At 37.6% G+C, this 27,275-nt stretch overlaps 2 protein-coding genes across 2 annotated transcripts; both read left to right on the top strand.

The window, feature by feature from the left end:
* The first annotated feature begins 10,773 nt into the window (after window positions 1–10,773).
* LOC141388829 (uncharacterized) lies at window positions 10,774–11,521 on the top strand. Its single transcript, XM_073959249.1, has 2 exons — window positions 10,774–10,785; window positions 10,877–11,521. Exons 1-2 carry the CDS (start codon window positions 10,774–10,776, stop codon window positions 11,519–11,521), a joined length of 657 nt encoding a protein of 218 aa, XP_073815350.1.
* A 10,518-nt stretch (window positions 11,522–22,039) lies between these two features.
* On the top strand, window positions 22,040–22,860 carry LOC141388830 (cuticle protein-like). The gene is made up of 2 exons (XM_073959250.1): window positions 22,040–22,105; window positions 22,192–22,860. The coding sequence occupies exons 1-2, from the start codon at window positions 22,094–22,096 to the stop codon at window positions 22,813–22,815; spliced, it is 636 nt and encodes a 211-aa protein (XP_073815351.1). The 5' UTR covers window positions 22,040–22,093; the 3' UTR covers window positions 22,816–22,860.
* Window positions 22,861–27,275: the final 4,415 nt, after the last annotated feature.

Genomic DNA, 27,275 nt, shown 5'->3' on the forward strand with positions numbered 1-27,275 from the left:
CGAAATCTAGAGTCTTTATTTCCCCCAGCGTCGGAAACAGCATGGCTTTCGTAAGCAGCATAGCACGACAATAGCAACATATCTGTCGAAGGCTCAACCAGAGTGATCCGTATGATAGGATAGTGTTTGTGGCGCTCGACTTATCAAAAGCCTGTTTGAGGACATTGTGCAAAAAACCCTCCTGCATTTCACCCCCTCCAGACGGAATTGAGATCGTAACGTATGGGGATGGTTGTTCGATCTTGGCGTGGGATACATTCTCTGATGTCATTTGCGAAAGGCTGAACTGCTATTTGACTGATCTTACAACAATTTCCAATCACGAATATTCAAATATCCGCCGCTCTGGCCATGGTCGATGTTAGTATACATCCGACGAATCACCAAGATTTTGGGGGTCACATTCGACAGTATGAAACTTTAAACCTGAAATTGGCGGTATAGGTCCTCGTCTTCATATAGCCTTAAAGAACGGTACCTCCGGATTTCTGGTATTTTGAAGGTTGTGGCTCAATATCCTACCGAAATGGTTGAAATTTGGTATTAAGTCTTCCTTGGGGATATAAAACTTTCCACCTGAAATTTCTCGGTATATGTCCACGTCTTCATATAGCCCACACAGAACGGTACCTTCGGATTTCTGATATTTTGAAGGTTGTGGCCTCAATATCCCTCCAAAATGGCTGAAATTTCGTATTAAGTCTTCCTTGGGGGTATACAATTTTCCACCTGAAATTTCTCCGTATAGGTCCAACTCTTCATTTAGCCCCCATAGAACGGTACCTCCGGATTTCTGGAATTTTGAAGGTTGTGCCCTCAATATCCCTCTAAAATGGCTGAAATTTGGTATTAAATTTTCCATGGGGGTAACAAACTTTCCACCTAAAATTTATCTTCATATAGCTCCCATAGAACGATACCTCCCGATTTTCGCTATTTTGAAGGTTGTGACTGTGGTTATACATTTCTCTCTTTAGTGGAGCGTCTGAAGAGAATTTTAATAAAAAAAAATTTTACACACAAACATTTTTGTACCTATTATTGGAATTTTTGTTGCATACGAAAATATGTAAAGAGCATAAATTTTGCATATGCAAATTGTTCTGCATTTTGCATATGTAATATGTTTCGGTTGCAATTTAATCAGAAGCCAAAAATATGCCCTGTCCCGAAATTTGACATGAATCGGACCAAAAATAGGGGTTGCATAAAAATCCGCTGTCTACTAATCACCATATTGGTGGATAGGACCCCCATACAGGCATTTCAGGAGGAAAGAAAGAGAGAACCTCTAGATCAGCAAGCCTATTCACACAGATGCAGTAGGAGATGCCATAAACAACTATCGTTTGAACGCGGTCCTAGCAGAACACCCTCCATCCCAGCTGAGGTGCTGGCAGGACAAACCAGATTAATTTCGGCTCAACTACACCAAAACGACACACTTGACCTTTTCAACTGCCCTGCCACACCTGCACAACAAACTGCAGTAGCTTTGTGGTTACAACCCATCGAAACAGCCACATTCCTAGAACTGGAGATAGACCAAGAGCCAGATTAAGCAGAACAAGTTCAGCCGGACCGAACTTTTTATACCCTCCACCATAAACAATTCTGAACTAAACGTAATATTGTAGCTAAAATCCTCAAAATACCGAAAATCGGGAGGTACGGTTTTATGGGGGCTATACCAAAACATGGACCTATGTTGACAGTTTTTAGTGGAGATGTTTTGTGATCACTAGGAACCTCAATTGTCAAATTACAGGTAGTTCGGTGAAAAATTTTAGCTAAAATCCTCAAAATACCGAAAATCGGGAATTACCGCTATATGGGGGATATACCAAAACATGAACCTATGTTAACAGTTTAAGGTGGATATGTTTTGTGATTACTAGGAACCGCAACTGTCAAATTACAGGTAGTTCGGTCAAAAATTGTAGCTTAAATCCTCAAAATACCGAAAATTTGGGAGGTCCCGTTATATGGGGGCTATACCAAAACATAGGCCTATGGTGACGGTTTTTGGTGGAGATGTTTTGTGACCAGTGGGAAAATCAAATGTTCAATTCCAGGTAGTCCAGCCAAACAATGTAGTTAAAATCCACAAAATACCGAAAATCGGGAGGTACCGGTATATGAGGGCTATACCAAACGTGGGCCGATATAGCCCATCTTAGAACTAGACCTGCCTATAGAGAAAGGACATTCGGTTGGTAAAATGTAGCGCTTTAGCTCAATAATTGTGGACGCTAAAGTGATTACAACAGGCGGACAGACGGGCATGGCTATAACGACTCAAAATTTCATCCTGATCAAGAATATATACATTATAGAGTCGGAAATGTATATTTCAATACAAACAGAAAAACAAACTTAATATACCCTCCATACTATGGTGGAGGGTATAAAAATAAAATTTGGTTGCACAGTAAATCCTCCTTCGTTTCTTATTTCACTCAAACAGAAGCCACTGTTCGCCGTTTGTCAAAAATGTCAATGTTAAACACAAACATAACGCACGACCAGAATTAAAATTCATTCTCTGACTGTCGAACACAGGCGGTAATCGAAATACGGTAGCTAATAAAAGAATACCCAAAGTTTGTCCCGTTTGTTACTAACTGACCATTCATAATAAACTCCCCACCCCTTTGCTACCCAGTAATGTGTAAACCTCATTTTGGGCACGTAATCCAATAAAATTCCCAGCAAAAGTGCTACCAAAATTACAACAATTCACTCTCGTTTTTTTGTGGTTGATGTCTGTATTTAATTTCAGTTTCATTACAACAAAAATCAAATTATTGTTACTTCTATTTTTAGATTTGTTTTATATGTATGTACTTCGTCATTGTTTATGTTTCTTGACAGAATGTCAATAACACGACTAAAATGTAAAAATCATTGACCGAGCGACCGACCACAAAAAGCTAACATTATTGGTCATTATGGTGCATACATATAATTTCTTGTGGTTAGTTATGTTCACTTGTCTACCGGTATGTTTTTCCACACATTATTCCGTGGTGGGCAGACTTTAAAAACATGATAATGCCTTTATGTAATTTGATCAATGAATTCTTGTGCCTTAGTTTATCCACCTCTGATGGCAGTTTTTGTTCCTGACCTTCACAACATTTAAAATGTGTACTGCTCAAATTTGAGGAAACTTTTTATTATCTGTTTGTAATAGTTTTTAATTCATAAGTTCTTTTACTAAGCCATTTCGGAAATGCTCGCACAAAAAATCCCAAAAATGTAACTAAAACAAAAAAAGAAAATAAAAACAAGAATTAACAACAAGTCATTTACAATCATTAAACTTGGTTTATGAGTTGTTGTTAAGGTTAAGAGAATTAAGGAAATACTGTTTTTACGGCAATTGCGGCAATGGGTCGTTTCTTAAACTAAGCCGACAATTAGATCTATGTTGATGTGTAAAACACCGGCAAAACAACATTCCGATGTCATATCTTCTAATCTATTTATCGGTTTGCCCTTTTTCTCGTTGTGCTCATAGCTTAACAGAGCTTTGAAAGATTTTTGTGAACGAACCATTCGATCAGTCAATCACCTGTAAAATTGTTATGTCGTTTGCTTAGGTGCGTTTGCCATTCATTTTTCAAATACTCGCTCATTCATTTGTATTGGTTATGCCTTCAGAAATTTTCCAATTTGTTTGGGTGTTGCGTATCTAAGCCTATAAATGCTAATCGTAGATCTTTGATGGGCGTTAGCCAACAGATTATGTTTTGATAAGTATTATGGCAAGTGATTTTCTGTGGAATTTCAATTGGTAATGGAATATGTTATTGTTAAAGATTACTACAGTTTTAAGAATTGGTTAAAGGGAAGGGAGAAGGTCAAATGTTAATTATTCTGTTATTGAAATTTATTTAGATTGAAGTGAGTTTTAAGAATTTATTGCATTATTGTCATTTTCTTCATCTAAAAAGGGCATAAATGTACAAAAAGTAAAAAAGCGTTTGTCCTCCACCATGAAATACATATTAGTTAATTTTCCTTCCTGTTTTAAAAAGAGATATTTTGTGACCACGGAAACCCAAATGCTTGTAGCTATAAGGTAAGAAAATGTATCAAAAAAATTCTTCAAACTGGCTCCACCTTTATATAGGGGCTATCGCAAAGTATGAACCTATGTTACGGTGCAGGGCCTAATAAACCCAATACCGGCGGGGGCTAGTGATCTGCCTACGAGTCACACCTCGTCGATATTATGCGATCGTGAGCAAATGTCTCCCACAGATGTGGGTGCCTTGGCATCTGTGGTCAAAAGTAATACTACAAGCACAAACCATCGAGTTACAACGGAGGATGATAGAATTAACTTGACCCAACCATATGAGAATGACAGCGACCCTGAATCCGAATCCGACAGCTGTGGGAAAATCGCATATCATCGTTGTGGAAAACCGCATAAAAGAGGAAGCCCACAATATGGTGGAGGAAGTAAGCGAGAGTATCGCAAAGCTAAAAACGAAGCGAGTACAGTCAGGGGCTCAAAGACGTAAATACAAGAGGAACCAGGCCCGACTAAAGAGAGATCAACAACGGGATGCTTCAAAAACACTCCCTCCACTTCTTCGGAAGCGGCGAAGAGGATAAGGTCTCCTGAGGAGCAGAACACCGTTGAACCCAGTAAGAAGAAAAAGAGCTTCCCACCTTCAAATGCCCAGGACAAACCTCATCAAGACCAACGCAGAGGAGACTGCCAAAAGTATCCTTCAACTGAGACTGTTGAGGCGAAATGGCCGGGGACTCAACAAAGAAGTCTAAGACCATCCAGAAGAGGAAGATGGACTCGGAAACCGGAACGGAGCCGCCATCGACTTACGCCAAGGTAGCCAAGAGGTACTACAGGGACGATCTGGGCTATGCAGTAATCTACACCAGCAAATAATCTGGAAGGCTACACAAGGACTATTTGTCGGAGATCGAGAAATTGATTAACGACAAACTACTGGAACAAATCCTGCAAGGGCGTGACTCAATTAAAATCGGCTGCTGCGAGCCCCCGGGGGACCTCCTATTGTACCACTTGGACCCAGCAGTAGTAGAGCAACTCCATGGGAAGGTGGCAGACTAAAGCTGGTGAGGAAAGACGAAATTCCTCATCTGACCAAAGCGTCGGTGTACGTCAAGGGGTACGAGTGCAAGCTCGAGACGGAGCGCATGCTCGAAGTCCTTGGTATCCAGAATGAGACCTTGGAAGTGAAGAGGTGGGAAGTCTTCCTCAGGGAGGAGAAAGAAGACGGCACTCTCCTTGTGGTGGGGATCAACGATCTCTCACTTGCCGGGCTCGCCAAGACTAAGGTAAAGGTGTATTTCTTCTCGAACTCAGTCTACTTCATGATTGGAAAGGCAAGAGTGGGCGATGAAGAGAATGCCAAACAACCACCACGGAGGTCAAACCACCAAAAGACACTAAGGAGGGTGGAGCAGAAGAAGAAATCAGCCACTCCGAGGAAGCCAACCTACTGGAGGACCAATGATTAAGGTCACCCGGTCAACCTCCATCGGAGCGAGACGGCAACACTAGCCCTGTAGTGGGATTCTGTAACTTTTTTTCTACCGAACCGATGTTGATAATTAACGAAAATTTTCGGTTGAATTACCGAAAGTGCTATTCTGTAACTCAATGTTATCGATACAAAAATTTTAGCGACGAATATCGGTAGAATGACGGAATTTAAAAGAAGATGCACGTCATTTCAAAATGAAAAGCGTATACGAAGTATATAAATTATTCTAATTTTTAAACGTTTCTTGTTTTTTTAGGAGAAATAGGAAAATCACACCTTAAAGGAAATAATGTTCTTTCAAAGTTAATATAATTCAAATTTCTAATGAAATTATTTAAATCACTATTGTATATAAAATAAGTATGTTTCAAAGTAAATGTAGAAAAATTCAAGCTTAGGACATGTTTATATTATAGCCTTTCCAAGGTTAACTTTCTCTATGAAGATTTATTTAAAATTGGTTGAATTGTTTGAAACGGAAGATTTAAAATCCTAACATTTAATATGTATATTTTGAACAGGAATATTTAATTAATCTGTTATATCAGAATTACGTATTATCAGGGAATATGACGACCATAGTGATATTCTTCTTTCTTTTAATGTTGATGCTAATCGAAACCGCCAATACATTTTTATATGGGTAGCAACTGTTAGGGAATATATCCTTCAAAATATTTTGTTCGTACTGAAAATAATTATTATTTTCTCAGAGATTTTTCCCGCAATTCTGGAGGTTTCCAAATTACCCCCAATTTCATCCATTATTTTATAAAATGTATCCATTTCCAATTTGTCATAAGCTTCCTATTATTTAGATTGAAAGGATCCTCCATATGTAGCAGAATTTTCTTTTTTATGCGTAAAGAAATGTATCTCAGCTTATCCTTTTTATTTGCCATGAAATATATTCCAAAATCATTTCTTAAACAATTGACTTTCATTGATTTTTTGTTTAAAAAATGAAAATTCTTTTATATCGGTAGACTTAACGACTCCTTTTTTTTTCGTCGGTAACTGACCGATGATTTTCGATAATTACCGACATAAAAATCGGTAAAATTTTTACACAGAATGGCACTTACCGACAAATATCGTTAACTATCGACATTTGTCGTTAATTCCATCGGTAGAGAGTTACAGAATCGCACTACTGATGGACAAAATAACTAAAGGTATGGACCAAGAAAGCAGATGAGGAATGCCTAAGTAAGGAGGGCATAGATAGAAATGTCCAGAAGATGCACTTAAAATCGACAATTTGCTTACACCCCGCTAGCCTGGCAAGAAGCAAGGGTAGTTTTTATCCCTAAACCTGGCAAGACAAGCTATGCAATACAAAAATTTTATCGCCCGATAAGTTTAACTTCATTCTTATTCAAGACAATGGTACAGACGGTCGACACCATGATAAAGAGTAGAATCCCTAACGATAGGCTTAAATACAAACAACACGCATATGTTAAAGGCAGATCAGTGGAAACCGCTTTACACGAGAGAGTACACCATATAGAAAGAACCTTTGAAATGAAGATGTATACACTTGCTGTATGCATTGACATCGAAGGCACTTTTAACAAGGAAGGATTTGACCCAGTCTGCTACGCAGACGACGTTATAATACTTCTAAGGGGAAAGAATCCGAATATAATTTGCAGAAGAGCAGAAACGGCTCTCAAAATTGCATACAGCTGGGCCAGACCGAGAGGAAAGGGAAAAAACAGAAATATGTCTATTTACTAGGAAAACGAATGTGGGTAACTTGAAGGAACCAGTTTTTCTAAATAAGATAATAAATATTTCCCGCACAGTCAAATACCTAGGAGTAATTCTGGATAGGAAACTTAAATGGAAAGACCAAGAAAGGGCCAATAAGGCCCAAAGATGTTGGTCAACATGTAGACGGGCAATAGGCTCAAAATGGGGTTTTAATCCTAGGATTAATTTAGCTAAGGAATGAGGCTGCCATCGCAGCTACAAGACTAAAGTCGATGAGCGAGTGGATCGGTAGAGACCACCTAACATACTATCAACACATACTAAGGGTCACAACGGGCGAATCCATAAACCAAATAGTATCAGACCGCATTCCTGAAACTAGTGAAGTAGCTTTGTGTGAAGTTTTAATACCAGACGGAAACATGTGGATCGATGGATCTCTAGCACAGATTCCAGTTCGAAGCTACGGGTTTACGGATGGGGCTGTGCTAGAGGGGAGAACCGGACTGGGTCTATTTATCATGGCCGGATCACAATACGATTCTTCAGGCGGAAATCCGAGCGATAACAGAGTTTCTGAACTGGTTTGACAAAGCCAACCACTGCAAACATGCTTACGGACAGCAAAACAGCCATCAGGGCTATAACAACCAAGACAGTGAAATCTAGAAGTGTTTTGGAATGTAGAGAGTCTATAAACAACTACTCCCAAAATGGCACTGTAAACATTATATGGGTACCAGGGCATATAGGGATTAGGGGTAATGAAATAGCAAACTCCTTGGCAAAGCAAGCCAGGGAGCAACCTACAGTGAGCCTAGAAAACGCCAAGCCCTTAAAAGCGACGCGTATAGAGCTAAAGGTATGGGCAAAAGTTGCACTTATATCCCTCTGGAGTAGAGTAGAGAAGAGAAGGGAAAAAACACAAAAACCCTATGGGGGAGGCCCAGACGAGGACAAAACAAAGGGACTTCTTTTACTGAGTAAAAAAGACATTAGTAGACTGACGGGCATCCGTAAAGGACACCTGGGGCTACAAGCGCATCTGCACAAAATAGGTTATGCAGAAAACAGTGAATGCAGAGCATGCGGAGAGGACGGCGAAACGTTGGAACACTACCTCTGTCACTGTCAGTCCTTCACAAACCCAGCTACTATGGAGCGACATATTACAAGGACTCGACCAATTCAGGACAATCGAGCTCAAAAAATTAAGAGACTATGTCAATATGTCAGAAATCCTAAAGTAAAGTCAATAAATTATTCAGGAATTTAACTAATGATTTCATATGCTTAATTATACAACCTCATCCTGACTCCAAATTAGAGCGCACAACAGGCCTCCTTATTGGCTTAAGTGTATGTCCACACGGACATGTGGTGATCCTATATCACCCCTCTTTTCAACCTAACCTAACATATGATTGGGTGGTACCGTTACATGGAGGTTATACCAAAACATGGACCTATGTTCACAATTTTTGGTGGATACATTTTGTGAACACTGGGAACCTCAACTGGCAAATTACAGCAAGTTCGGTTAAAAATTTTAGCTAAAATCCATAAAAACAATGAAGGTACCACCCGACTACCTTTATATGGGGGCTATACCAAAACATGGACTGTGTTGACTATTTTTGATGGAGAAGTTTTGTGACCACTGGGAAACCCAAATGTCAAATAACAGGTAGTTCGATAAAAAAGTAGATACAATTCTCGAAATACCTATTATAGAAAGTGCCGTTATACATATGTGGGCAATACCAAAGCATGGGCATGTGCTTACAATTATTGGTGAATATGTTTTGTGACCACTGAAAACCTCAAATAGCAAATTATAGCTAGTTCGGTTAAAATTTTTATCTAATATCCAAAAAAACAACGAAAGTCGGGACGTACAGTTATATGCAGGCTATACCGACACATGGACCTATGTTGACAATTTTTGGTGGAAATGTTTTGTGACCGCTGGGAACCTCAAACGTCAAATTACAGGTACTTCGGTAAAAAATGTTTGCTTAAACCCTCAAACATGAAAGTATGTTAAAAATTGTTGGTTGAGATATTCTGTGACCAATGGGATCAGAAAAGTGTTCAAAGTTTAAGTTCGATTGGTCAACTGCAACTGCCTGGAAAATGAGTTACTAGATTTGAACTAAACATACCACAAAGCAAGTTAAATAAAAAACTGTAATAAAAAATAATTAAAAAAATTAAATTACAGTGTTCTATTAATAAATGAACTTTAAACTAGAAAATAATTTTTCGCTCAGCCTCAATAAGTATATTCTTCTTCATGATGGAATCTGCCAAATTAAACCTTTGACGTTTAATTTTGTCACCATTTTTTATTTATATACCATTAATATTTTTAATTTAAATGACCACGTCTTCACATTGTGGTAAATTTAGAAGAAGACTCAATAGAATTAGATTGATATATACGATATATTTGTAGACTGTAAGGCTTCTGGCGGTGCCTTATACATCACACACTTCAAACCAAGATATTCTAAGACGAATGCATCTCGACAGACAACTCTTGCACACTGTCAAATCAAGAAAAACCGCATACCTTGGACACTTGATGAGGAATGATAAATACAAGTTTATGCAATGTATTATTAAATGTACCATAGAAGGACAACGACCAAGAGGCAGAAGAGAGATATACTGGCTAAGTAACATCCAAGAGTGGACAGGATACAGATGTGAAACAAATCTGCTACATGCTGCTAAAAACCGAGAGCTGTCAATAATTTCATAATATAAAATATTCAGATGTAATACTATAACATTGTATGGTCACCTAATATCCGAAAAACGGATCCGCAAATAAAGAAGAAGAAGAAGGCTTCTGGCGACAAACACATACGTCGAATGGAATTCCAAGTCTGAATTTGGTGTCCATACAAAGCTCACACGACTTTGCAAATTACATTAACCAAGAGAAAATTTTCAACTATGATAGCACCAAATGTCGTGACGGAAATATTGAAGCAGAGAACATCAGTTATGAAATAAAAGTAGAACAGAAAGGTAGCAACATAAAACAAGTTAAATAGCTTCCGTCGATTTTGCCGGTTTCAAACCTTTTAGCCTTATTTATATAGACAATTAATAGCAAACCTATTTGGATAGGTAATGCAAGAACTGCAATACCAATAACATAATATTAATTATGTATATCCAACAACAAAATCTTAAGTGGGCGTACACCCAATGCTCGTCAAACGATTAGTCATTTACTACCTTTCGATTAATGGTAACAACCCATTTAGTACGTTAATATTCAATTAACGTTCTGCTCGGCAGCGTTTTCTCAATTGTACACCTTAATTTTGTCACAGCTTTTTCTATAGATACTTATTTGGTGTGGTCTTTTGTTTTAGCAAATTTTTTGTGTCTTTTTATATAAAAGCCAAACCGAGCTTAAAAACGACACAGTTCATATATACCTTTGGTATTTAGAGCATATCAAAACAAACCAACCTCAAATCTATTAAAAATGGCTTTCAAAGTAAGGATTTGTTCAACCCAACAGCATGAATTTATATTTAACAAACATCCTTGGATACTGGATATTAACATAGGAATTTTTAATTTTTTAGTTCATCACTTTGTTCGCTGCTCTCGTAGCTGTTGCCAGCGCCGGTGTTCTCCCAGCTGCTCCCTTGGCCGCCGTTGCTAAAGTCGAAGAATACGACCCTCATCCACAATACTCTTACGGTTATGATGTTAAGGATGCCATCTCCGGTGATTCCAAGACCGCTGTTGAAACTCGTGATGGTGGTTTCGTTCGAGGCCAATACTCTTTGAATGATGCTGATGGTTACAGACGCATTGTTGACTACACCTCTGACCCCATCAATGGTTTCAACGCTGTTGTCCGTCGTGAACCTTTGGTAGCTGCTGTTGCCGCTGCTCCCGTTGTCAAGGCTGCCGTAGCCGCTCCCGTCGTTGCCGCCCCCGCTCCTGTTGTTAAGGCTGCCGTTGCTGCTCCCTTCACCTATGCCGCTGCTGCCCCTGTTGTAAAGGCTGCCTATGCTACCGCTCCCTTCTCTTATGCTGCCCCTGCTGCCTATGCTGCTGCCCCAGTAGTCAAGGCTGTTGCCCCCGCCCATTTCGGTTATGCTGCCCCCCCTGCATATGCCGCTGCCCCCGTTGTCAAGGCTGCCCTCCCCGCTCCCGTTGTTGCTGGCCCAGCTGTCGTCAAAACTTCTTTCGCATCTCCCCTTATCTCTTACGCTTATTAGATAAAATCGGACTGATTGTGTTTGTTAGTTGTTATAGCTGAATAAAGAAATGTGATGAATTAATTTAATTGAAATAGCTTTTGTTGTTATTTGAATACGGGCTTTGGGAAGAAAGAAGAAGAATGTTAAAATATACATAAATACATTTTGAGAAGAAAGAGAAGCATCCAATACGGTGACTATACGCCTGATACTAACTGCTACATGATTTTGTTCGCTAGCACTGACTAAAAATCTATTTTCTCTGGAAGTTTCCAAAAGGGGTAGGTACGGTGTCTTTAAAAGTGGTGACAACTAACCCAATCAACACAGTCTACAAGTATAAAATCCACAATCCTTCATACATTACAAGAATCCATAATCCTTCATACATTACTTGGTTGCGATTTTTGGGACTTACTACTATCAGGCAAACCCTGGAGTAAACTGCAATTTTGTGCCGGAGATGTATGAAGAAGTGGCAATATATATTCGGGAAGTATTGGCTTCCCCTAGAAAATAATTATACTGTCGTAGTCATGATAACAAATATCAACACGATCCAAAAGTAATATAAAATTAAATGAAACAAGTAAAAAGTCGTTAAGTTCGGCCGGGCCGAACTTTTTATACCCTCCACCATAAAATAGTTTTAATTTAAATGGAATACTTAGGGTCCTTTTACAACTTTTCGACAATGGATATACTCCTACTGTCTCCCACTATTGCTTAAATTACACTGTGGACACAAATGTTGGGGCAGAGATAATTCCTTTTGGAGATGAAAGCCCTTGGTGTGTGTATATTAAAAACCCCGAAGGACAGATGCGCCGTGAGTCGAACTTCCGCGTTATGGCGTGATGAAGTTTTTCAAGAGACCCTGTAAGCCAACATGAATTAGCATTATATCTTTGTTGTTTTTGTAGAGCACTTAAGCAACAGTGAACAAAGATAAAACGCTAATTCCTGATGGCCCACAGGGTCTCTAACGAAAATTTTTATCACGCGCGGAAGTTCGACTCACGGCCGATCTGTCCTTCGGGGTACATAATATACCCTCCAAGGCCTTTCTTCCCCAAGAGGAATTTTCCGTGTCCCAGACTTTCACCACCATTTTGTTGCACAGTGTTATCTAATCTAATCTAAAACAAGTAAGAAAAGCGTTAAGTTCGGTCGGGCCGAACTTTTTATACCCTCCACCACAAATTTCAGCCATTTCGGTGGATTAATGTGGCCACAACCTTCAAAATACCGAAATTCGGAAGTTACCGTTCTATGGGGGCTATATGATGGCGTGGACCTATACCTACAAATTTCTGGGGGAAAGTTTTATACGCCTAAAGAAGACTAAATACCAAATTTCAGCCATCTCGGTGTGATAATGAGGCTAAAACGTTCAAAATATCGAAAATCGGGAGATATTGTATTATGGGGGCTATATCAACACGTGGACCTATATAAACATTTTATGGTAGAAATGTTTCTTAGCCTCTAGAAACACAAAATACAAAGTTACAACCGATTCTTTGGTTAAGTGGGTCTAATATATTCAAAATATATCAAAATGACGCGTACTTTTCAAGGGGCCTTATGTGGGGGCTATACCAAAACGTGGACCTATATAACCCAACTTTGGTAGGAATGTTTTCTGGCCTCTGAAGACACAAAATACCAAATTACAACCAATTCTGTGGTCAAATGGGTCTAATACATTTAAAATATATTAAAATGACGCGTACTTTATATGGGGCCTTATATGGGGGCTATACCAAAACGTGGACCTATATAACCCAACTTTGGTAGGAATATTTTTTGGCCTCTGGAGACACAAAGTACCAAATTACAACCAATTCGGTGGTAAAATGGGCCAAATATCTTAAAAATTCCTTAAAACGACGACGCGTCACGCGTCATTTTGTATGGGGGCTATACGAAAGCGTGGACCTACATAGCCCACTTTCAATACCAAAAGTCCTACGTAAATATAACATATTTTCCCAAAATTTCATCAACCTACGTCAATCCGTTCGGACGCTAGAGTGATTTCCACAGACGGACAGACGGACAGACGGACAGACGGACGGACATGGCTATATCGATGTAGAATTGCACGCTGATCAAGAATATATATAGTTTGTGGGGTCTACAATGATTATTTCGAGTAGTTACAAACGTAGTGACAAACTTAATATACCCCCATCATATGGTGGAGGGTATAAAAAGGTACCATCTATGGGGCTATATCAAAGAGTCAACCTATCTTTAAATTTTTTGGCGGAAAAGTTTTATAGCTGCAGGGAAATTCAAGAGTCAAATTGAGTGTAGTTTCATCAAAACAATGTAGACCCTCAAAAATGGACCCATGTTGACGAATTTTAGTGAAGAAATTTCGTGACCACTGAAAATTCCCGAAAATCGGGAGGTACAGTTATATGGGGGGATATACCAAAACATGGACCTATATTGACGATTATTTTTGAATAGACAAAATTGTGGCTAAAATTCTCAAAATACCGATCATTACAGCTAGTTCGGTTAAAAATTGCAGCTAAAATTCTCAAAATACAGAAAATCGGGAGATACCGTTATATGGGCGCTATACCAAAACATGGACCTATGTTGACGATGTTTCGTTGGAGATGTTTTATGACCACTGAGAACTTCAAATGTTAAATTACAGCTATTTCGGTTAAAAACTATAGCTAAAATTCTCAAAATATCGAATATTGGGAGGTATCGTTATATGGGGGCTATACCAAAACTTGGACCTATGTTGGCGATGTTTTTTGGGGATGTTTCATGACCACTGAGAGCCTTAAGTGGCAAATTACAGCTAGTTCGGTTAAAAATTGTAACTAAAATTCCCAAAATATCGAAAATCGGGAGGTACCGTTATATGGGGGCTATACCAAAATATGGACCTATGTTGACGATGTTTAGTGGAGATGTTCCATGACCACTAAGAACCTCAAATGTCAAATTGCAGATAGTTCGTTTACAAATTGTGGCTAAAATTCTCAAAATACCGAATATCGGGAGGTACCGTTATATGGGGGCTATACCAAAACATGGACCTATGTTGACGATGTTTGGTGGAGATGTTTCATGACCACTGAGAACCTCAAATGTCAAATTGCAGATAGTTCGGTTAAAAATTGTGGCTAAAATTCTCAAAATACCGAATATCGGGAGGTACCGTTATATGGGGACTATACCAAAACATATCCTTTGGGATATAAGTTTGTTGATCACTAGGAACCCTAAGTGCCAAATTATAGCTAATTCGGTCTGCAAATGTGGCGAAGAACGTCAAAATACCTCAAATCCGGAGGTACCGTTATATGGGGGCTATACCAAAGAGTGGACCGATGTAGCCCATCTTCGAACTTGACCTGCCTATGGAAAAAAGACCCTCGTGTGCAGAATTTCAGCATTCTATCTCAATTATTGCGGACGCTAGAGTGATTACAACAGACGGACGGACAGACGGACATGGCTAGATCGTCTTAGAATTTTATCCTGATCAAGAATATATATACTTTATAGGGTCGCAAATGATTAGTTCGATGTGTTACAAACAGAATGACAAACTTAATATACCCTCCATACTATGGTGGAGGGTATAAAAATGAAGGTGTTGAACTATTTTAAGAAGGTACCTGAAAGAATGGATTGACATAGTACATCTTCGGAATTGATCTAAGCTTGGGAATTACTCCTTTCAATTGTTATAGTGCCAACCAGCCATTATAGTTGGCTTTAGAGCTTTCCTGTCATTATGTCAGGAAGTGTGGAATATTCTCGCATAGCCCTTAAACTACATTTAATCAAATTTTTTTTTACCTTTTGTGGCAGTAGGTGTGGAACAATTTCCAAACATGAACATTAGAGTGGTTTTCCAAAATCGATGTCGGATTTTTTATGCGGCACCCTCCTAAAATGTTTAGTTTTGTTAAAAATTAAGATTGCCAAAGTGTGAGCTCAATCGGAATATGTTAACACGGTCCACTGGGCCTCAAAGTTTCCATGGGCCCTTTATATAGCTAATATTAAAATCTGACCCGATTTTCAAAATTTTTTGTAGGATTACTTGTTTAGCCACTACAAAGAACTGGTAAACTGTTTTCATCGATTGGACAAGAAATGTGGTCTGTAGAGCGATTTCTTTAAAATTTGTATTGGACCAAAAGCGAATTTGTATGGGACCAAAGGCGAGTTTTCACAAAATCACTCTACAGACCACATTTATTGTCCAATCGAGCAGTTTACCAGTTCTTTGTAGTGGCTAAAGAAGTAATCCTACAAAAATTTTTGAAAATCGGGTCAGATTTTAATATTAGCTATATAAAGGGCCCATGGAAACTTTGAGGCCCCAGTGGCACCTGTTAGCATATTCCGATTGAGCTCAAACTTTGGCAATCTTAATTTTTAATAAAACTAAATATTTTAGGAGGGTACCGCATAAAAAATCAGTCATCGATTTTTTCCCTTTGAGTTAAAACCAATGAACATATTACGATGCACAAAGTTTACAAATCTTTCTAGAATTCTCATGGTAGCAAGACGGGAGCACGAAAATATTCGTCGGAAACCCTATAATATATATTCTTGATCAGCATAAAAATGTAATTCGATATAACGCTTGGTCGCCTGTACAAAATATTCCATCAGATACAAAACATTCTTTGCAAAAAACAGGCATTACAGGTTTTGGTTTAGCCCTAATAAAAGGTTATCACCTGATTTAAGCTGTTTTGAAGATGTTGTCACATTTTCCTACCAAATTAGTTGACAGTGGAATTTCATGTTTCCAGAAGTTAGAAAATACAAAAAATATCCTACTAGAGTCCGGGGGGTTTTCCACTTTCTAGGACCGAAATTGCTGTAAATGTATATTGCGAATTCTGAGATAGTACAAAAGATCCGGGCGGATCTCACCCAAATGTCAAGATTTAAGCTTCAGCCGTATCGCCTTTGCGTTGATATGTCAGTCAATCACTCTCGTATCACGAAGTTTTTTATATTTTATGACTATAAATTTTTTCCTCCACCCAATGACGACAAAACGTGGATTGTTAAAGCAAATTATTTTGCACTATCCAAAGACAACAAAGGAAATTTCTTCGGAGGACATTTAGACTTCGACGTGGAATTTTAAAGTAAATTTCTTCGGAGGAGCTTCAGACCAAAAACCTCGATTTTTAAAGAAGACCGCAAAACGTGGATTTTTTATGGAAAACTTTCCAACAATCAAAGACCACAAAACGTGGATTTTTTATATAAACATTTTTCCAATACCCAAAGAACACAAAACTTGAATTTTTAAAGGGAATATTTTCAACACCCCAATACCACAAAACGTGGATTTTTAAAGGACATTTTTCCAACACCAAAAGACCACAAAACGTGGATTTTTAAAGGACATTTTTCCAACACCAAAAGACCACAAAACGTGGATTTTTAAAAGATTTTTTCAACACCCAAAGACAACAAAACTTGGATTTTTAAAGGAAGTTTTTCCAACGCCCAAAGACCACAAAACGTGGATTTTTAAAGGAAATTTTTCCTACACCCAAAGACCACAAAAGTTCGATTTATAAGGAAATTTTTTCAACACCCAAAGACCACAAAACGTGGATTTTTAAAGGATTTTTTTTCAACACCCAAAGACCACGAAACGCGGATTTTTAAAGGATTTTTTTCAACACCCAAAGACCACAAAACGTAGATTTTTAAAGGAAATTTTATCCAACACAAAAAATGGATTTTTAAAGGAAATTTTTTCCAACGCCCAAACACCGCAAATCGTGGATTTTTAAAGGACATTTTCTAACACACAAAGACCACAAAACGTTGATTTTTAAAGGAACAATTTTCCAACGCCCAAAGACCACAAAACGTGGATCTTTAAAAGACTTTTTTCCACCACTCAAAGACCACAAGCCGCGAATCTTTAAAATACTTTTTTCCCACCTCCCAAAGGCCGCATAAAGTGGATCTTTAAAATACTTTTTCCCACCTCCCAAAGGCCGCATAAAGTGGATCTTTAAAAGACTTTTTTCCACCACCCAACGCACAGTGGATCCACCCATTGGCCAAAAATAAAAAAAATTAATGTCAAAATTTTGGTACAACATCTGGCAAATCTGACAGCTATGACATGGACCTTTTTAAAAATATATTAGTTTTTGTTTCATTCGAACGCGATCTTCTTAAGAATAGTTTCAAAAGACGGAACATTTGACTAATATTTTTTGTTGTGAGTACAACCTATATTTTAAGTGCAAGTAAATATATTCAAAATATCGCGAAACTAATACGTATAGCAACATATTATAGTGAATTTTGAAGGAGGAGGTAACAGCTTAATTTTCATTAGAAAATAGTGTTTTAGCGTGTTGTGGAATTCTAGTTAGCTGCATATTTTTTTAGTGTATTTTGTAATGCCAATTCGATCATATACTTAAATTTGACCTAAGGTTTTAGTCATGATGCCCACCAGTGCCCACCTCGGGAATAATTGTCCAAAGTAGGTCATGGGTTTAAGATTGTTCAGTATTAAAATCAGCTGCCATCTAGTGCCAGACTATAAATGGTGGGTCACGGACTAAAGCTGCCCTATAATAGGGTTTCTATGGATATATTAGCGTATAACTCAGTTATCTGACCACGTACATTAACATTATTGGCATCAGTGGCAAGATGAAGAAATCTTCTTCCAAATTTGTATTACGTTGGCGGTACGTGCCTTCCAGGAAGAACGCTATAAGATCTATATTAAAAATTTTGCCAATTTTCAGACAAAAATGTTGATTTTTTTAATCCGCTAAATTGGTTGTTCCGTGCGGAGTTTTTTTCGTCTTTTTTTCTCCCATCGGACGCCTCCCCAGGTGGTGGATAGGGGAACGCTCATCTGATATGGCGAGTACCGCAAAAATAAAATATGCGGGGCGAACCAAAAAAAAGGGAAAAAGGCAGCGTCTGATCGAGATTCGGCGGCAGCAAGCAGCGTCTGTACTCCAGTCGGGCGGCTGAAATATAGAAGGAAACTATAAACCCATCAGAAGGCAAGGGGAAACCACTGATGTATAATCACTTGAAAATCGTACAAAACATGAACAATACAACGCAAAACAAACGGCCTTCAGTCTCCGGCCAAAAGAGGGTGCTAAGAATCCCCGGAGGTAAAACTAAACAAAAACTTGTAATTGGAACTTGGAATGTGAGAAGTCTTTACGAAAGTGGAAAACTTAATAACACAATAAGCGAGATGAACCGACTCCAAATTGATATCTTAGGTGTCAGCGAAACATGGTGGACGGAATGCGGTGATTTCAAATCAGAAAATATGACGGTGTATCATTCAGGAAACCAGATGGGTGTTCACCGAAGAGGAGTATGTAATATTGTTAAAAATCATATAGCGGCATGTATCACGGGATTTGTTCCAATGTCAGACAGGACAATGTTGATAAAAATAAGTGGAAAACCGCTAAATATTAATATCATACAAGTCTATGCTCCCACTGGAGATGCAAATATGAATGAAGTTGAAGAATTTTATAGTGATATAGCGCAGTTATTAAAGATGGCAAAAAAACATGAAATAACAATAATACAAGGAGACTTTAATGCCAAGGTCGGAAACCAAGAAGTTAAAAATATTAGAGGAAAATATGGCCTAGGCGAACGAAATGATAGAGGGGATAGGCTAGTGCAATTCTGTCAGGAATATTGTATGAAAGTGAGTAATACGTGTTTTTCCCTACATCCCAGACGGTTATACACCTGGAAATCCCCACAGGACAATGAAAGCCAAATTGCGAGAAACCAAATAGACTACATCCTAATAAATAAAAGATATTTCTCCAGTGTTACAAAATGTTCGACATATCCAGGAGCAGATGTGCCGTCGGACCACAACTTACTCGTCGCAAATATACGAATTAAACTTCCATCGAATCGGACAAAACTGCCTCAAAATAAACTGAATATAGAAAAACTTAAAGACTCGGCAATTAAAAACGAGCTACAAAACAATATTAATAGACAATTACAACAGTTGAATGAAGAAAATGTGCACACATTGTGGAACAAGGTGAAAGATGTTATAAACACGACTGCAAAGAACATTCTGGGAAAGAGAACACCATCAAGAACAGAAGAATGGATTACCGCCGAGATTCGAGAACTATGGAATGAACGAAGCAAGTACAAAAATAAAAATTATGAAAAATACTGGGAGATAAACAGGGAAATACGATCCGCGACCCGATCAGCCAAAAATTGTCTATTGAATGCCAAATGCCAGGAAATTGAATTCTTACAAAGTATACATGATGATTTCAACCTCCACAAGAAACTAAAGGAATCCGTCGGTGTATATAGAAAGAAAATATCTAATCCAGTTTTAATTAACGAAAACAATGAAGCTGTCTTTGACTTGGATGGAAAGAAGCAGATATGGGAGGAATACATTACAAATCTTTTTACTGATAACGAACGATCACCTTATGGAGAGGTTTTGCAAATTTCAAGAAGGGGAACACCTATAACACGGAACGAAGTAGAATGCGCTATAAAATCCTTGAAAGATAAAAAGGCTACAGGACCGGACGAAATCCCATCAGAATTGCTAAAGCTTATTGATTCCAATAACGTACAACTATTAATCAACCTTTTTAACCACATATATAACACTGGAAACTATCCAGAAGAATGGCTCAAATCCACCTTCATCGCAATTCCCAAGATAAATAATGCAAAGAAATGCAGTGACTTTAGACTCATTAGCTTAATGAGTCATGCTTTGAAGATATTTCTAAAAATAATTCATAGCAGAATATATACTACATGTGAAGCACACATGGGAAATACCCAATTTGGGTTTAAAGAAGGAATGGGCACAAGAGAAGCATTATACTGCATTCAAGTTGTAACACAGAAATGTAGAGATGTCTAGAAGGATGTGTTCATGTGTTTTATTGACTATGAAAAGGCATTCGACACCGTCAAACATGACAAATTAATAGAAATCTTGAATACTATTGGAATACCAGAAAACGAACTCCAGTGCATTAAAAGTCTTTATTGGAATCAGTCGGCACGAATTGACGTAAGTGGAGAACCCACAAAAGAAATTGCCATATCAAGGGGTGTTAGACAGGGATGCCTTTTATCTCCCCTGTTATTCAACGTGTATTCAGAGAAAATATTCAAAGAAACACTCGAAGGAGAAAACATCGGAATCAGAATTCATGGGAAACTAATCAATAATATAAGGTATGCGGACGATGCTACGTTACTGGCAGGGAGCATATCCGGTCTACAAAAACTAGTAGAGAAACTGGCACGTGTAAGTGAGAAATATGGTCTTAAAATCAACATGAAGAAGACGAAGTACATGATCATTAGCAGAAAAAAACCCATGCTGTTATATGGAACAGAAGTTTGGACGCTCAAATCCTCTGATGAAAGAAAATTGGAATCCTTTGAAATATGGATTTACCGGCGAGTACTGAAAATACCATGGACTGCGAAAATGTCTAATGACGAAGTACTAAGAAGGATGAATATAAGCCGGCAATTAATAACAACTATAAAAAGGCGCAAAATAGCGTATCTGGGACATGTATTAAGGAACAACAAATACATAATTTTACAAGCAATTCTGAAGGGAAAAAATTGAAGAAAGGCCAGCTAGAGGAAGGAAAGAAAGATCCTGGCTCAAAAATATCATGGACTGGACAGGTTATACCAACGAAACTGATCTGCTGAATGCTGCAAAACACAGAGAGCTCACAACCATTATACAATAAGATAATAATTAAAATGCGATAAATATTAAAAAAAGATGAATTGTACGATCACTTATATCCGGATAACGGATGAGTAAATAAAGAAGAAGAAGAAATTGGTTGTATTTTATGTTGTTTTGGAGATTGTTTTGTTCCCTTAAGCCTATTTTTGCATCATAAGATAATCGGGACCTTTGTTCGTGTCATTTTGCATTAACCACCTAAAACAAATTTTACAGTATACCCCCTCCAGAGGGGAAACGGGGGAGAATGTCAAGCTCGTGGTTTCTTAAAACACTCTTCGCTTGATTTTTACACTCTAAATATTTTTGGCCACTTTCTCCATACAAGTGAATCCACTGTGCAACGGCCTCATAAAATGGGTTTTTAAAGGAAAGGATCAAAGACCGCAGACGGTAGATTTTTAGAGAAAGAAATTGTCAAACGCCAATTTGTAAATAAATCTATACTTATGTAAATAAATAACAAACATTTCGATTGGACATTGACCTCTGTACTCAACAAATGATTAGTCATTTAATACCGTTCGATTAATGGTAACACAAATTAGATGTTAATATTCCATCAACGTTCTGTTCGACAGCGTTTTCTCAATTGTACACATTAATTTTGTCGCAGCTTATTTGTTGATATTTATTTGGTGGCGTATCTTGTTTTGATTAATTTGTGCGTCTTTTTATATAAAAGACAAGTCAAGCTTAACAGACGACACAGTTCACATCTACCTTTGGTATTTAGAGCATATCAAAACAAACCAACCTTAAATTTATAAAAAATGGCTTTCAAAGTAAGGATTTTTTCAACACAACAGAATGGATTTAAAAAACATCATTGGATATTGGATATTAACGGAGACAATTTTTATTTTTCTAGTTCATCACTTTGTTCGCTGCTCTCTTAGCTGTTGCCAGCGCCGGTGTTCTTCCAGCTGCTCCCTTAGCCGCTGTTGCTAAAGTTGAGGAATACGATCCCCATCCCCAATATTCTTACGGTTATGCTGTTAAGGATGCAATCTCTGGTGACTCCAAGACCGCTGTTGAAACCCGTGATGGTGGTTTCGTCCAAGGTCAATACTCTTTGAATGATGCTGATGGTTACAGACGCATTGTTGACTACACCTCTGACCCCATCAATGGTTTCAACGCTGTTGTCCGTCGTGAACCTTTGGTAGCTGCTGTTGCTGCTGCCCCCGTTGTCAAGACTGCCGTAGCTGCCCCAGTTGTTAAGGCTGCCGTTGCTGCTCCCTTCACATATGCCGCCGCTGCCCCTGTTGTCAAGGCTGCCTACGCCACCGCTCCCTTCACTTATGCTGCCCCCGCTGCCTATGCTGCTGCTCCAGTGGTCAAGACTGTTGCCCCCGCCCACTTCGGCTATGCTGCCCCAGCTGCTTATGCCGCTGCCCCTGTAGTTAAGGCTGCCGTCCCTGCTCCCGTTGTTGCTGGCCCAGCTGTTGTGAAAACTACTTTCGCATCTCCCCTTATCTCTTACGCTTATTAGATAAAATCGGAATGACTGTGATTGTTAGTTGTTATAGCTGAATAAAGAAATGTGATGGATTAATTTAATTAAAATTATTTTTTTGTCTTTATTTAAATGTGGGAGAAAAGGTGACGAAGATTCAGCACATTAATGCAAGCCGACCATGAGGTGCCGTACAAAAGTACTTCTGAAACTTTTTTCTGGCATAATAAAATATAGAAAAAATATAGAATAAATAGGAAATATTTAATCGGTGTCATTACGGAACAAATATTTTATTCTGTTAAACGGCTGCAATTAATCAGCAGGATATAATATCTGGAAAATACGAATCGCAAAATGCATCTGCAAATTTTCTAATATTTTGTGGTGTTTGGCAATCTAAACATTGTCTTAATGTAAATATAATGTGAACAACATATCTCCACCAAAAATTGTCAACATAGGTCCATGTTTTGGTGTATATAATGTAACTTCCTGATTTTCGGTATTTTCAGGACTTTTGCTACAAATCGTAACCGAACTACCAGTTCGTTCACTATAAGCAGATATATAATTGAAAATAAACTTTGGAGTCACATGAGATAACCAAACTGACATAACATTTGTTTCTCACTAATTTTCTTAATTCTGAGAATCATAAAAATGTCGTAAACGCTTTCCAAAGATAAAATTTTTAAACAAAGAAAAAAAATAGCATTTTTTCTATGTGGTTTGTGCATGACCATTTTTAATATTTGAATTGAATAAACGTTATTTTAGTTATTAGTAAGCTTAAGTTTATTCATTCGTGCAACAGAAAATATTTTTTGAGAGAAAATTTTTTTTATACATTTGTTCAAAAAAAAAAAAATATGTTTATATCGTACACACTATGTGGAAAGGGTATTATAAGTTTGTTTTTCCGAAAATTCATGTAACACCGCGAAATATTCGTCGTAGACCCCCCATGCCCCCATGTGGTATACCAAAATGCATATCTCTACGAGATAAAGCGATTTTGAGACGTGTGTCCGTCCATCCGTCAATTAAAAATTGTAATCACACTACAGGCCGCAATTATGGACCAATCGTCACAAAATTTTGCATGAAGGTCGGGTTCAGACCGGGGATGAAAACAAAAAAAACTAAATTTTTATTAGATTTTGCAGCGGGTCTGTAGGCCCCAATAATTGTCCTATCTGCGCAAAATTTTAAGTAAAATTTGGGTTTTACAATAAGGAAGAAGCTTGCATTTTAAAATAGTGATCAGATAATATTTAGCGGGTTAAATGGACCGAAACTTTTCGGTGAAAAGTGATAAAATTTTTAATATACATCTTATATCCACCGTAAGTCGAATTCGTAAGACTAATTTTTAACCTTTCCATTGATGTCAATTATGCTGGCGAGATAACAGAGGATCCCTCTGTTTAGGTTGTGTATAGTGCAACCATGATCACGCTAGAGGTTGCAGTTATAGCTCAAAACTGTCAAAATTTTGCACAAGGTAAGAGTTTTAGTAAAGGAAGATGCCAATAATTTTGAATAATGATCAGATAGTATTTTACGGGTGGAATTGACCATAACTTTTGTGGGAAATGTATCCTAATTTAATTTTTGGAACTTATTTTCATTTCTGTGAGACTTATTCCGTCAAATTACATCAATGTAGCGGTTAGATAACGCAGCTACTGTCTAAGATATAAGTAGGTTCCTTTATTGCTTTGGCTTGTTTGTAAGGAAATATATTTACCTTGCCTGTTACAAAATGTCGCAATCATGATAGACATTTTTTTAAGTCATGATAGAGATATTCCCAGTTTTTAAATTTAGGTAAATTACAATTATGCACGGGGTATTGAAGATTTTGTGACACCTTTGGAAAAAAGTAATATAATGCTCGAAATATTGGTCGTTTTTGTATTAGTCGCTGCCGTAAAAGTCGCCGAAAGCTATTATATAGGTATTTTTCTTAATACAAATTTTATGTTTTTAAGAAGCAATCCATCTATCCATTATAAGATAAGGAAAATAACATCTAACGTTTCCAGTAATTACGTTATATGTTATCATTAGGTTGGTTTTAAAAAATCGTTGTCGTATTTTTTAAGCGACACAGCCCTAAAATTATTAGTTTTGTTGGATCCTCAGGTAGCCAAAGTATGATCACAAATAGAACATGTTAACACGTGCCACTGGTGCCTCACAGTTTCCGTAGTAATTTGTATGGGGCCAAAGGTGAATTAATACGAATATTAATACGAATATGGTCACATTTATTGTCCAATCGATGAGAATTTTTACCAATTCATTGCTATGGCTAGATACGTGATACGTGTTAACATATTCCAATAGTGCTCAAACTTTGGCAATCTTAAAATCCAACAAAACTAATAATTTTATAGGGGTGCCGCCTCAAAAAACCGACATCGATTTTTCCCTTTGAGTTAAAACCAGCCTAGTTATCATGTATGTATGTACGTATGGCCGGCAGTAATATAAAATAAATTCCGTGGAAAACTAGTACCCAGGTTTAGTGGTGTAGGGTATCACATTGGCGGCCCGGTCCGACTATAGCCCTCTATTACTTGTTTTAAAATCGATTTTCAATGGAATAAACGATATTTTGATGATTCATAGACAAAAGTCCATTCATCCGTGCAACAGGAAATCATTTTTGAGACAAAAATCTCAAAAAGTCTTAACCCTAGTGTATATATCTCATTCCATTTTCAAATGTTCCATTTTTGAGGCTAAATTCCCTAACAGTTGGACCAAAGAAATTCTCCAATTTCGAATTTAATATAGGCTAGAATCAACTAATGGTGCGCTTGATCTCTGTCACGACATGGGGACATATCAAGTTGATATTGTAGAATTTAAAATTTATCCGAATTGTCAATATGTTTTAACCTCTGCTTAACTACAACCCTACTGAAAAATTTTGTTTTGTGGGAAATTACCAGTAGAGGTGATTGTTTTCGCTTAATAGATTAAACCCCTAAAAGGGTTTTGAGTTCTCAGGCCAAACGTTATGGGTATCGTAATATTTTATCCAAACTTAGTTTATATTGGTCAACTCCTTCCGGTACCTCTCCCACAAAAGTTCAAAAATGTTCGTTAAAATGATACGCAGGATAACTGTCGGAGAGAGTAACCGAATTAGTCATAACTTCACATATGGTAATAATAATTCCAGGCATAGGTCAGGTTTGAATATGGACTAAATCGGTATAGTCTTTCGTGTACCTCCCACACAAAATTTGGAAGAGGTACAAGTTACCAGCTCGTCTCGGATCGTTTTAATTTTTTTTTGCAACAAGTTCTTCTTGCGGACCCTATTACGACGGAGCAATTTCATTGGGGAGCAAGTCCATACTTCATGGGATAATGGCCCAACGGCTCCAAAGAAGCCTGCCGGCACCAACTAAGCTGGGTAGTAAGTAAGATTACCATCGAAGGGAGAAAACGATTTGGTCTAAAAGTTGTATATGGTTTTATTTTGTAACAGACTCGGATTATGTACGAATATTGCCTACATCGTACGGTCCCACACGAAGCACACGAAGCTTAGAAAGAGTGTAGTTTAAGGATACGTTTTTAACTTTTTGGCAACAAGTTTATTTTTTCTAGGACAAAAAAAAATCCCGAGAAATTGGCCCAAAATCTAAAAAAAAGGTCAAACACGGTGCGCCTGAACAAAATTAAAGGTGATAAGTTTTTACGGATTCAGAAACTACAATGTATGTACATAGATGAAAAAAAAAATAAAAAAATCCCTGTAGTGATTTCTAAACAAACCGCGATTAACATGTTTATGTTTATTTTAAGTTTTCAGGATTTAGCTCGGAAGCTGCAAGTCCTATCGAAATGGGACTTAAGAAAATCTTATAGAGGATTTTCACTGCTACAACATTCTCTTTAGTACCATTTCGATTTATTTAAAAATCCCTCCATCGCTTTTTTCTTGTTTTTGAGTTTTTTCATTTAAAGTTAGTCAAGGTACTGCATGACCTTGTTTTATAAGAAGGCTATACAGTAGGGCTATAACCAAAAAAATACCTCCACATAGCCGTGTAGAGCATGGAATACTATTATGAAATACGGCGTCAATTTTTCTCTATCGCGAAAAAAGTTTCCGCACCAAATGCATTGAAGTTCAGTAATGCATTTTTTAATTTTAGCTGTTATGACAACATATTTGCTATTAATTAAAATTTTTATTTTTTTGTAATCTAATTTAAAATTTGTTCTCAAATCGCGCCATTTCGGAGCATTTTAGGAATTATTGACACTATTGCAATTTTTTGTTTTTTCTTTATAAACTCGTGAATTTTATGTTTATATATTTTGTACCTACCAGACAAAAGAATATGGGGTCATTTGCAACAAAGTCGCGAAAGTTACAGGCTGTTTTTGTTGACTTTGCGTGGGAGAATCGTATATGTTTTTTAAAAAAATACAACACCAGTACCACGTGGGGAATTTTGTCCTAA

Source organism: Musca autumnalis, unplaced genomic scaffold (genome assembly GCF_047663935.1).
Source record: "Musca autumnalis isolate F117 unplaced genomic scaffold, ASM4766393v1 scaffold_1, whole genome shotgun sequence".
In the NCBI taxonomy this organism is placed as follows: domain Eukaryota; kingdom Metazoa; phylum Arthropoda; class Insecta; order Diptera; family Muscidae; genus Musca; species Musca autumnalis.